We start from the raw sequence: 13,622 nt of genomic DNA, 5'->3' as shown, positions 1-13,622 counted from the left end.
TTCACTTGACACTGAAGGTTGTCTATTTAACATTTTGGAGAGAGTGGAAAGTCCTCCCCGTTTGGATCAACAGACTTGTGCTCGTGGGGCTTGTTCTGGTGCTCTGAAAATAGCTGCATAGACAGTGCTTTGAAGTCCAACTCCTTCTCTAGGGTTCCTGGCTAAAATGAGTATAACTGTTTTTGTGGAATAATTCTTTGTATTGTACAGCTCTTAAAGATGCATTTTATATCTAAAAGTGAAGATGACTTGAAAGATTAAAGTTAGCTACACTGCATTATTTCGAGGTTGGCATTTCAATTGTCCTGCTTTTTTAACTGTATATTAGGTTCTCTGGAACTGGATACACCATCACAGCCAGTGAATAACCATCATGCCCATTCACACACTCCAGTAGAGAGTAAGTTTCTGGAATTCAGTTTTACTACATGTGTTGGTGAAAAATTTCAAATGTATAATGTTTTGTTCAGAATTAGGTATTTCCTGAGTTCTCCTCATAACCCTTGTTTGTCTACATTTCAGAAACCCCACCAGCATTTGGCACAACTTAGTGGTGTTAATATTTGTTCCAGGGAGGCCCAAGAATGAAATGTCAGGGTTTTTCTGTTGGGACTGAAGTCCAGTTAATAGAGCTGTATGGTTATAGTACCTGTTTATTCTTTCCCAGATTATGGTCAAGGCTATTGAGTTCTTCACTTTCTTGAGTACTACATTCACTTTCAAATCTAGTAAACATTACGTTTGTTTTTTTCCATACAGAAAGAAAGCATAATCCATCTTCTCACCATAGTACAACAGATCATGTTCCTGAAAAGAAGTTTAAATCAGAAGCTCTTTTGTCTACTCTCACTTCAGATGCCTCTAAAGAAAATACACCAGGTAATCTAAATGCCAAATTCTATTTTATTATACCTTTTGGAGGAGGGACAGTAAAAATTTCAAATTATAATTGATTCACAAAAAATATTTTTTTCTCACTTTGAGGAAAAATTGTTTGACTATTTTTACATTCAAAGTGGTGGGGAGGAGGTTGGACCACAGCTGTTAGGAAGCAGATCAGACCTGCCATTTAGCAGCAATGAGGAAACAATCCATTTGTTGGATTGTCAGATACTTTAATGTAGAGGAAAGGAAGCTACCATGTATACTGTAACTTCAAAAATTTTTCTGAATTTCTATTCATTTTCAAGATGCGTGCATTCACAGTCCCTTTTTTCTTGGGGTGGAGGAGTCAGCACAGTAATCAAATTAAGCTCTAACTGAGCTGTTTTGAGTCATATGCAAAACATCAGATCAATTTCATTGCTGCTTCTACCTTTTATCCCCTTTAATTTGAGCTCTGTTGTCTTGTAAACTGATCCTGGTTTTGTGAATAACACTTATCAAGCCTGCTGATGGGCTGTAGGAAAACTGTGTGGTCTTGGTGACATTATTTCAAGGGAAAGAGGTGGATTTGTAAATACAGACTACTTTTACTTAATTGTAAGTGAGGTTTGTGGTGTCTCTAACTCTTTTTGGTAACTTTAGTATTTAGTGCTTTGCTATTTTTAATATGGAGAGGGTCCCATATTCATGGTCATTTATTACTTTTTTTTAATGCCCTGCTACTTTTGGTAAAGTGTATGGTAGCTAAATATTAGGAAACTGCACTTTCTTTACAAAGCGATTAATTCACAGCTGCAATCAGGTATTGTGTTATAGTTCTAGTCCTTATCTTCTTGGATATATGATGTATTTTGCTTTTAAGAATGGTATGGTTGTTACAGTAGTATTATAAAAACATAAGAACAGCCATACCGGGTCAGACCAAAGGTCCATCTAGCCCAGTATCCTGTCTGCCAACAGTGGCCAATGCCAGGTGCCCCAGAGGGAGTGAACCTAACAGGCAACGATCAAGTGATCTCCCTCCTGCCATCCATCTCCACCCTCTGATAAACAGACAGAGTCTAGGAACACGATTCCTTACCCATTGTGGCTAATAACCATTTATGGACTTAACCACCATGAATTTATCCAGTTCCCTTTTAAACGCTGTTATAGTCCTAGCCTTCACAACCTCCTGAGGTAAGGAGTTATACAAGTTGACTGTGCGCTGCGTGAAGAAGAACTTCCTTGTATTTGTTTTAAACCTGCTGCCTATTAATTTCATTTGGTGACCCCTAGTTCTTGTATTATGGGAATAAGTAAATAACTTTTCTTTATCCACTTTCTCCACATCACTCATGATTTTATATACCTCAATCATATCCCCCCCTTAGTCTCCTTTTACCAAGTTGAAGAATCCTAGCCTCTTTAATCTTTCCTCATATGGGACCCTCTCCAAACCCCTAATCATTTTAGTTGCCCTTTTCTGAACCTTTTATAGTGCTAGTATATCTTTTTTGAGATGAGACCACATCTGTACGCAGTATTCGAGATGTGGGCATACCATCGATTTATATAAGGGCAATAATATATTCTCAGTCTTATTCTCTGTCCCCTTTTTAATGATTCCTAACATCCTGTTTGCTTTTTTGACTGCCTCTGCACACTGTGTGGACATCTTCAGAGAACTATCCACGATGACTCCAGGATCTTTTTCCTGACTCGTTATAGCTAAATTAGCCCCCATCATATTGTATGTATAGTTGAGGTTATTTTTTCCAATGTTCATTACTTTACATTTATCCACATTAAATTTCATTTGCCATTTTGTTGCCCAATCACTTAGTTTTGTGAGATCTTTTTGAAGTTCTTCACAGTCTGCTTTGGTCTTAACTATCTTGAACAGTTTAGTATCATCTGCAAACATTGCCACCTCACTGTTTACCCCTTTCTCCAGATCATTTATGAATAAGTTGAATAGGATTGGTCCGAGGACTGACCCTTGGGGAACACCACTAGTTACCCCTCTCCATTCTGAGAATTTACCATTAATTCCTACCCTTTGTTCCCTGTCTTTTAACCAGTTTTCAATCCATGAAAGGACTTTCCCTTTTATCTCATGACAGCTTAATTTACGTAAGAGCCTTTGGTGAGGGACCTTGTCAAAGGCTTTCTGGAAATCTAAGTACACTATGTCCACCGGATCCCCCTTGTCCACATGTTTGTTGACCCCTTCAAAGAACTCTAATAGATTAGTAAGGCACGATTTCCCTTTACAGAAACCATGTTGACTATTGCTCAACAGTTTGTTTTTCTATGTGTCTGACAATTTTATTCTTTACTATTGTTTCAACTAATTTGCCCGGTACCGATGTTAGACTTACCGGTCTGAAATTGATGGGATCACCTCTAGAGCCCTTTTTAAATATTGGTGTTACATTAGCTAACTTCCAGTCATTGGGTACAGAAGCCGATTTAAAGGACAAGTTACAAACCTTAGTTAATAGTTCTGCAACTTCACATTTGAGTTCTTTCAGAACTCTTGGGTGAATGCCATCTGGTTCTGGTGACTTGTTAATGTTGAGTTTATCAATTAATTCCAAAACCACCTCCTAGTGACACTTCAATCTGTGACAGTTCCTCAGATTTGTCACCTACAAAAGCCGGCTCAGGTTTGGGAATCTCCCTAAAATCCTCAGCCATGAAGACTGAAGCAAAGAATCCATTTAGTTTCTCCGCAATTACTTTATCGTCTTTAAGCGCTCCTTTTCTATCTCGATCATCAAGGGGCCCCACTGGTTGTTTAGCAGACTTCCTGCTTCTGATGTACTTAAAAAACATTTTGTTATTACCTTTGGAGTTTTTGGCTAGCCGTTCTTCAAACTCCTGTTTGGCTTTTCTTATTACACTCTTGCACTTAATTTGGCAGTGTTTATGCTCCTTTCTATTTGCCTCACTAGGATTTGACTTCCACTTTTTAAAGGAAGTCTTTTATCTCTCACTGCTTCTTTTACATGGTTGTTAAGCCACGGTGGCTCTTTTTTAGTTCTTTTACTGTGTTTTTTAATTTGGGGTATATATTGAAGTTGGACCTCTATTATGGTGTCTTTAAATAGCACCCATGCAGCTTGCAGGGATTTCACTTTAGTCACTGTAGCTTTTAACTTTTGTTTAACTAACCCCCTCATTTTTGCTTAGTTCCCCCTTTTGAAATTAAATGCCACAGTTGAGATGTTCTTCCCACCACAGGGATGTTGAATGCTATTGTATTATGGTCACTATTTCCAAGCAGTCCTGTTATAGCTACCACTTGGACCAGCTCCTGTGCTCCACTCAGGATTAAATCTAGAGTTGCCTCTCCTCTTGTGGGTTCCCGTACCAGCTGCTCCATGAAGCAGTCATTTAAAGTATCGAGAAATTTTATCTCTTCATTTCGTCCTGAAGTGAAATGTTCCCAGTCAATGTGAGGATAATTGAAATCCCCCACTATTATTGAGTTCTTAATTTTGATAGCCTCTCTAATTTCCCTTAGCATTTCATCATCACTATCACTGTCCTGGTCAGGTGGTCGATAATAGATCCCTAATGTTATATTCTTATTAGAGCATGAAATTTCTGTCCATAGAGATTCTATGGAACGTGTGGATTCACTTAAGAGTTTTACTTCATTTGATTCTACATTTTCTTTCACATATAGTGCCACTCTCCTCCCCCCCCCCCCCCCGCAACCTATTCTGTTAAATAGCACTTTTCTGAGGATGTGTACTGTAGCCTTCAAAATTGCAACCAAAAGACTGGACTGCACTCAGATTACAGAGCAGCCGCTGCTTCTTAACTGGAGAGATTAGTGAGGATTGACATAAGGCACAATCCTTTCCACAAGACCACATTATCCTGATATGCAGTGAGGGGGTAAACAAAGATGGTAAATCAAACAGGCTGTTGTGCATGGCAGTAATAATCAATGTGCCATGACCAGCCCTTCCTGTAGCATTGTTATAAGTTAAGAGAAGTTTCTAATCTTTGGTTGTTATATGTAACTTTTTCTGCTTACTAAATGTAAAGCTATTTTTAGTTTCACTTTAAATTTCATAAAAGGTGTTTTGTTCATCCAGGGTGTCGAAACAGTAATTCATCATCCTCTTCCAACAATGCATACAATGCAAACTCTTCTCAGCCACTGGCATCATATAACCTGGGCTCATTATCTTCAGGATCTGGAGCTGGTGCTATTACCATGGCAGCAGCTCAAGCAGTGCAAGCCACAGCACAGGTAACAACCTCCCCATAAAATATCTTAAGGAAGTTGCCATCCAATCCAATGGAGAAAGGCTTATTCTTTTATTTGATTTGAATTCTCATGATCACTTTTTCAGTTGACTTCTCATAATGTTATGCTTCTCTTTATGTTGTGGTTTCATGACATAAGACTTGCAGGAAAGGGGGGTTTGGTGTGGGCTTTTTCTCATTAGGCTGTTTGTACCATGATGTAAACTGGATAGTAGCTATCATTTAAATAAAATATTTGCACAGCTAGTAGTTCATAGCATGGTGATTTCTATAGGTCTATAGGACCTGTATAGTATCCTTTTTTTCTAATATCAGTGTTTCCTTTAGATGAAGGAAGGAAGAAGAACATCCAGCTTAAAGGCCAGCTATGAAGCCTTTAAGAACAATGACTTTCAACTTGGGAGAGAATTTTCATTATCCAGAGACTCAACTGGATATTCATCATCAGCTCTGGCATCTACATTAACACAAACATTAAGTTCATCAACCACAGATTCACGGAGTGGTCGAAAAAGCAAGTATGTTCTATTTTGTTCAGCTATGTTTAGCATGTTATCCATCAGTTCAGATAATGGGGGGAGAATACTAAAATGTAGGGCCCAGATCCAGAAAGGACTTAGATACCTAAATTTTGGCATGTCTGACAAAACCCCTGTTCAGCTGCTGCTTAGCGCTGGAGATGCCTAAAATGCCTAAACTTTTCACTGTAGAAGTTCTCAACTGCCTAGTTTCAGCCACTGTGCATGTGCACAATGCCTCAGTTTAGGTGCCCAGGCACCTATATAATGCCTAAGCCTCAGTGCTATCCTTAAATCAGGTGAAGATAGGCATGTCTCACCTGTGGAGCATTCTCAAAGCACACCTAACTCCACGTAAAACGACCAGGGGATGTGGGGGGCAGAAGGAGCAGCACTTCCCTTTTATAATATTTAGCCCAATGGTTTGGGAATTCACCTGAGATTTAGGAGACCCCAGTTCAGTTCCTCCCTCTGCTTGATGAGAATGGATTTGAACATGTTTGCCATCTACCCAGTGAGTACTCTAATCATTGGACTATGGGACATTCTGGTGTGGGCCTTTCTCAGTCTCTCCTGTTGAAGCTGTTCCACTATTTATGAATATTTAAATAAGTATTTGGACAGGGAGCGAGTGAGAGTGATTCTACAGTCCAGTGGTTAAGGCACTCACCTGAGAGGTGGGAAACCCATGTTTAAATCCCTTCTTCAATCAGGCAGCTGGGGGAATTGAACCAGGGGTCCCATATCATGGGTGAGTTAAAATGAGATCTTGGTAGTTCAGGCTGTTTGTTAACTTGTACCTAAACATGCTCTCTGCTAAATTTGTTTTCTTTTGACATTGCAATTCTCTTTTTGTGGTGTGCCTTGGAATGAGTTAGCAGACAAGTATTGCTCAGTTTACAATTCTCAGTCTAAGTAGCAGCTTTTCTTATCTTCAGATAGCTTACAAAGATCGCTTTTCTGCTTGTTGTAGAATGTTGGTTTTATTTCAGGGGAATGGATGTAAAGATGACTATTCAAAAAGCAGCTGTTTGTTACAGATTATATGTGCAATATAGATTAATTTATATACAAATTCCCATTTATTTCATTGGTTACTTGTGTATTAACAATGTGTATTGTTTACATTGACCTATGAAGGCCATTGGTGCAATGATTGTGAAGTATGAGTCAGTTGTATTGAGCGGCTTTAACACGTTAAATTCTATCAGTTGGAATAATTGGCCCCCATCTTGTAAGGATACCAGAATACAAAGTCGCTCTTATTCTCTGGCAAAGAGAAGCAACATATCCATCTGAACTCACACTACTTGCTGAATACAATCTGTTCGAGAATGACACTTGATTACTATAGCATGTGGGCACCTCATCAAAGATTCTTTCCAGCACTCTCCTGAGCCTTGTTTCCTCATATTTCATTGAGTTGGCAGTAGAGTGAACAGGTCTTACTTCAGAAAGTATTTAGTATATTTATTCATTTTTCAGAAACAACAACAAGTCTTCAAGCCAGCAGTCCTCATCATCGTCATCATCTTCATCTCTGTCGTCATGTTCTTCGTCGTCTGCTTTAGCACAAGAACTATCTCAGCAAACAGCAGCAATACCAGAGTCTGATTCTAACAACCAAGTTGATTGGACCTATGATCCAAATGAGCCACGTTACTGCATTTGTAATCAGGTAAGTGCTCTGTATATACGAGTCTTAAACTCAGCAGCTCCTCAACAGATGCGCTGCTTCACTATAATTCAGCCTTTCAGCCCATAAATGTTAGTTTGTAAAGTGTGAAACTTGTATAGTTTCAGTTAATTGATGGATCTCAGCTCAGTTCAGCTCTTTGTATCACTTTGTGTGTTTGGTTGTTATTTTAAAAGTACAATGTATACATATTTGTTCTATGTTGCCCAAAATCATATTGTATACTATAATTAAAACAAAACCAAAGTGCAACTGAGGATATGTAGGTACTGCTTATTTGGAATAGCCAATATTAGTTTACGCCTGCTTCAGGTTGTCAGGAAAAAAAGTATAAACTAAATCACAATGATGTTAGGTAATTAGTAATGGCCATGTAGTACTTCGAGATGTCAGATATATTCAAGCATACAAGGACCAAATTTTAAAACCTATCCCCTTTTTTTTCAGTTGCTTTTAGTCATCCCCATAGGCACTGTAGGCATCTACTTTGATGGGTTCTGAAGATATTGTGGATAGGTAGCTTTTGGGTAATTTTTCTTTTATGCTTCTGAAACAGTTAAGAATTCCAGGGCTAGAATGCTGTCAATATACACTCGTAAGTGACATGAATAATGGAGTTGACTACTGAATCACTACTATTTACTGCTAATAAATATTATTCTGTGACTGTTCTCATGTGTGAAGCTCTCTAGATGCTTTGCTAATGGCTACATCAAAAATTTGGTCAAGCTGCCTTTTTACAAGGCGCACATCCCCCTTTTTTATAGGGATGCACTTAATTTTACATGCTGAACTCGTTTAAACACACTTTGTTTACCAGTTAGGAATATTAAGCAATTTGTATAGGTAAATTTCCCTTATATTAGATCAGTTTTGTTTTCAGGTTTTTGGATGATTTCTACAAGATTGAGAAGTCCATTATTATTTAAAATAAGAGGGAAAGTTGGGGAGGTAGAACTGGGAAAATGGTCCAAGCATATTTGTATTTCAGAGAAGTAAGTTTTTATACAACCTAAGATTAATAGTTATGCATCTAAAATTTTATAAATTCCAATGAAAACATGTGGTTGTGTTTCTATTGGTTGTTTGTGTTTTGTTTTCTTTTAAAGAAGTGTGCCATTTGGTACTGTTTGAAATTCTTGAATCTGAAAGTGGAAACTGATCATAAACAAATGTGGAATGGACGTTATTGAGGTTTCAGGCAGATGTTAGAAGCGCTCAGCACTGAGTGCTGGCCTTTCATGTCCAACTTGCGACATGCACGAACTTCACTGTCTTTTTGCATAAAGACAAGCAAATTGGACATCAATATTTATTTCTCTTTTAAATAATCTAGTGTTGAAAATAAATGTCATTGCAACATATAGGTTGTCAGTATCCTGTTGTTGTTTATTACAGAGCTTATATAGGAAAACTACCATAGAATTATTCAGTAATTGAAGAGGCTGATTATTTACTATATTAATAGCTTGAATTTTATCCTTGAACTAGGTGTCCTATGGTGAAATGGTGGGCTGCGATAACCAAGATGTAAGTAGCAAAATGCTAAAGACTTGGGGGATGAGAATTTGTTTTGTTTTCTATTGTGCACATGCACTGGAAGTAGTTTATATTAGTTTTTTCCCTCTGGCTAAAATGACTTGTATATTCCAGTTTTCAGTTTAAAATGAAAACTGATAAAACTCTCAGTAATTTTTCAAGAATATGTTTTGGAAAAGAAAAAAATTGCGTGCAGGAGAGGAAGAACCAGCAAAACTTCTTGAAAGGCACTTGTGATGGAACTTGTAGCAGCCAGTGACCAGAACGCAAGTTCTAGTCTGCATTCCATGTGGCTCATGTTCTCCATGGTTTGCTTCTTGGTCCAGTAGAAGTTTGGTAAGCAGGGGTGTGTGTGTGTGTGTGTGTGTGTGTGTGTGTGTGTATAGAGATTGCACACTTGGCTACTTCACTCTTGCTACCACTTGTATTTCATGCTGCTCCACTGTGTCTCATTGAGCATTCTGACACTTAATACAAGTGACAACCAGAGCAACTATGCCAGAGAGCTCAGCGGTTCAAGAATAAATAAAGCAAAATCAAGAGATTAGCACAGTAGAAATTGAGGCAGGTAATAGTGCAAATTCAGAGGTAATATAAAAGCAATGTGAACGAGATGTTTGATCACAATGTAAAGGATAGTCTACATGGCCCGCAATTTGGACTTCAGGGTTGTGAATTGCAGCCCGTGCTAGCATGCTGTACTGTAACTCTCCCATGTGGATGCCGCAGGCATGAAGTAAGAGTTACCAGTTCATGTAGTGCTCTTTAAAGAGGACTACATTAATGCAAACTAGATATCTTCCAGTTCTCACCCGCAGCATCCACGTGGTGGAGTTACAGCACAGCATGCTAGTTTACACTGCAGTTTACACCCCAATAGTCCGAACTGCACGGCCACGTGGACATAGGGTCAGACATAAGTAGAAATTCAATGTGCTTGTTTTTTTAAATGTATAATATCAGTAAATGTGTATGCCAGTTCAGTCTCTGTGTACTCCTTTTTTTACTGTGTTTTTGTATTAGTTCCTCTTAGGAGTTGTCAGATTCTACATATTTAAACAACTCATCTTATATCATTCTAGCATAGTGCTATTTTACTTGTTGATGTCATGCGGGCTATCCAAGTTTAACTATTTGTTCTTAAAGCTAAGATATCTAATTTACTCCCCAGGCCTTTATAAAAGGTGATAAATCATATAATTTCTACCATGCTTTAACATGTAGCTTGATTGTTTAAAATGCACTTTCTAATCATGGTTTAAATTTTTACCTTTTTCTTGGTGCATGGGTCCAGGTGTGATGGTTCAAATTTTCTATCATCTTCTGTACTTATTATAGGAAGTGAAGTTTTTTCATTCATCTCTCTTGTTTTTGCCCTTCTTATTGTCACTAGTAACTTTATGTGAAGGACAGGATGTCATTTTGCCGATTCCATTTTCATACTTTGTAATATCCATTTCTTGCCACAGGCGCAATAAAACTTTTTCTGTATATTTGTTTTATAGTGTCCAATAGAGTGGTTCCATTATGGCTGTGTTGGATTGACAGAGGCACCAAAAGGGAAATGGTACTGTCCACAGTGTACTGCTGCAATGAAGAGAAGAGGCAGTAGACATAAATAAGTTTCTTCATTTGGAAAACAAATGACATCCTAAAGATTTTATAGAGGACTTTAACAAATCACATTTTGCAACCACTTAAAGAAGGATTAATATAGCAATCATAAGATCTTGAACTATTAGTTTTGCTAGTTGTGTTTTAATATTGTAAGTAAATTATTTATGCACTACTGATGTGCTATAAATATTATTCCTGTTCGCCTTGGATTCTTCCAGTGGCCAACATATGCAGACATTTGTACTCTCAAACCATTTTCTCAGAGCAGTGGGCATTCTACAATAATTCAGTCTTCAAAGAATTCTAACAAGAAAAGATTTTAAATGTATGTTTTATATTCAACAGGCATATTCTGCTGCATGTACTGTACTCAAGAGCTGTTATATAACAGTATGTATATAAATGGTGCAAAAAGTCAGTGTATCTAAAGAATATAAGGCAGTTGTTTTTATAATGCCTTTATAGCTTTGTTTCTTTGTGAAACTAAATTCAGCAGGCTGAAGAAAATGGTTCTTGTATAAAGCGGGCTGGTGTCCTCTAGAGTACTTGGGTACATAAAAACAAACTCCTGTAGAGTAAAAACAAATTTGTGCCATTAGTCTTTATATGTCTCTGCACCGAATGGGGTGCAGATCATAAGAACAAGGGTGTTAAAGTGATAAATTTTTTATACCAAATGTGTTTATTTTTTTGTGCAAGTAATCCTTTAAATTGGAATTGTATTAGGTGTTAAAATTTAAAAAAAACAAAACAAGAAACTCAGATGTTGATATTGATGCTTTGCATACTTTGTTGGAAAAGAATAAAACCTCAGAATTAATGTCACTCTCACTCTGTCTTTGAAGAATATAATTTATATAAGCCATTCCTTCACATACAGCCCCAAAAGCCTAGTTGAAGGAGTTATCCTTCCTCCAAATTCCATCATAGGTAAGATGAGCCTATAAAGAGGACTTCTTTCTGTGGATTGGAACATAAGCATTACAGTATTTGGCCATATGACTTAAGCATTTGAGGTGAGAGTGTCATGGGGGCGTGGCTGGAGATGGGAGGGAAGTATCAGGAGCAGGGGCACAGCACATAACACTGTGAAGATTCCGGGTCCAGGCAGCACTTCAACACGTAGAGAAGCCTAGGAGGCTGCTGTAACTTAGACAGATTTCCAGGGATTGTGTCAGTTCAGGATTGAGAGACCACAGATGGCTTAAAACTACAATAGCCCCACCTCCCTCTGGACTAGAAGTTCTGTGCTATGCCTCTTGGAGAAGCAGTACAGAAACTCATTGCTGAATTTAATAATCATACTCTGTCAAAAAAGTTCTTTACCTAAGAGACATAACTGAAAGAGAAAATGTCTGTATTTGTGTCCAATTGTTTACTTTCAACATAGTTAACATATTTCCTTTTACAGGCAATTTTCTCTTTTGTTCTTTCATGCAGCAGCAGGGAAGAGAAAAACACAAAAATAGAAAATGTGATTATAAGCCCCTCAAAACTCCCATCTCCAGAAGAGGTGTGTGTTTTACATTGGGATATTCCATACTTGCATGGGGACTTTGTGCAGGCTTGAATATTGTGTTTTTCAGCCTGAATTTGTAGGATCATTGGTTATTATTTGTAGTGCAGTAGCAACGTGGATCAGGTCCCCATTGTGCTGGGCCCTGTACAAATACATAACAAAAAGATGGTGCCCGTTCCAAAGAGCTTACAATATGTATCCTTCTCCTCTTCATTATATTATATTTTATATATAAATAACAGACAAAACACTTCACTTTTGGCACTGCAGGTTTTACTCATGAAGGTGTGGGGACAGGGCCGTCCTTACCCATACGCAAAGTACACAGCTGCGTAGGGCACCAGGAAACTTGGATCACCATGCTGCTCCAGCCCCTGCTTCACCCCAGCCCTGCCTCTTCCTCAAAGCCCTTGCCCCTGCTCTGCCCCAGCCCCGCCCCACCCCCACTCCCCTGAGGACTACGGCAGGGCCGGGCCTGCAGTCACGGGTGGCGGGAAGTGCAGCAACCCAGCCCTAGCCATGCTGTGAGGGGCTGCGTAGGGCCCCAGAATAGCTAGGGACGGCCCTGTGCGGGGATATATTTTGATTTGCTTGCTCTCAGGGGGTGAAAATCCTGCCCAGGTGGTCTCTTTAGAGAACTGCAAAGTAACTTGGGTTATCTCTCTGCAGATATCTTGCAGGATCTCAATTGCCTGCCTGTCTGCCTCTCCTCAGAATGTAGAGGTTACCCTTTTGAGGTTTTTCTCCCCGCACTTGTTTTTCCATTTTTTTCAAGGAGGTAATTGTTCATGTTACATTGATTGTGAATTGGCTTCTCTTTCTGGAATCCTCACTTTCTGCCTAATTTGAGCAAGCTGCCTGGAATGTTTGAAGGGTGACGATGATTCTCAATAGAGGTTGGTGTGTGACACTAATTTCCATAATCCTGATCTTTACATGAAATTACTAATTCAGGATTTAATTACCGGTACTAATTTTGCAAGCACACACACTATATGTGTGCATGTTCCACTCACCACCACTGGGGTCTGACGAAAACAGCAAACCACTATATACAAGAAACCCACGGATCACCACACCTACCTTCATAAATCCAGTAACTACGCCAACACCCCAAGAAATCATCTACAGCCAGGCAGTCAGATACCATAAAATAGGCTCCGAGGAGAGAGCCCAGGATATACACTGTTACACACTGAGAACTGCCTTCACCAAACAAGGACGCTCCACCAGAGAGGCAGATCGCATCATGGAATGGGCCACCCAGTTACCCCGAGAGAACCTACTTCAATATAGAAATAAAACCCTCTCTGATCGCACACCCCCAGTTGTCCCCTACTATCCCACACAGGACCCCATATGGGGTATTGTCAAACTACAACAACCCATACTTGATGGGGACCCCATCCTGAAAGAAATCTTCCTTGAAAACCCTCTTCTGGCATTCAAACAACCCCCCATCCTCTCCAATTGTATCAACAGACGCAAGCTCCCCAATGACAAGGACACACCAACACAAGAGCCTGCAAGAGCAACCAGATGCAAAACCTGCAGACATATCTCCACTGCTTAAACATAA

The 13,622-nt window shown here is 39.0% G+C and overlaps 1 protein-coding gene across 3 annotated transcripts in view; it reads left to right on the top strand.

Annotated features, from left to right (window-relative positions):
* Positions 1–11,349, top strand: part of ING3 (inhibitor of growth family member 3) — a 31,053-nt gene extending 19,704 nt beyond the window's left edge. For all 3 annotated transcript variants that reach the window (XM_045001818.1, XM_045001819.1, XM_045001820.1), the window contains 7 exons: positions 329–400; positions 760–879; positions 4,980–5,137; positions 5,482–5,672; positions 7,158–7,350; positions 8,860–8,898; positions 10,413–11,349. In XM_045001818.1, the coding sequence (XP_044857753.1) occupies positions 329–400; positions 760–879; positions 4,980–5,137; positions 5,482–5,672; positions 7,158–7,350; positions 8,860–8,898; positions 10,413–10,529 (890 nt within the window). In that variant the 3' untranslated portion in view covers positions 10,530–11,349. The remainder of the gene's footprint in view (positions 1–328; positions 401–759; positions 880–4,979; positions 5,138–5,481; positions 5,673–7,157; positions 7,351–8,859; positions 8,899–10,412) is intronic.
* Positions 11,350–13,622: the final 2,273 nt, after the last annotated feature.

The sequence above is a fragment of the Mauremys mutica genome, chromosome 1 (assembly GCF_020497125.1).
Source record: "Mauremys mutica isolate MM-2020 ecotype Southern chromosome 1, ASM2049712v1, whole genome shotgun sequence".
Taxonomy (NCBI): Eukaryota; Metazoa; Chordata; order Testudines; family Geoemydidae; genus Mauremys; species Mauremys mutica.
Note: the sequence above shows the minus strand (reverse complement) of the source record. Positions and strands in the feature narration are given on the sequence as shown.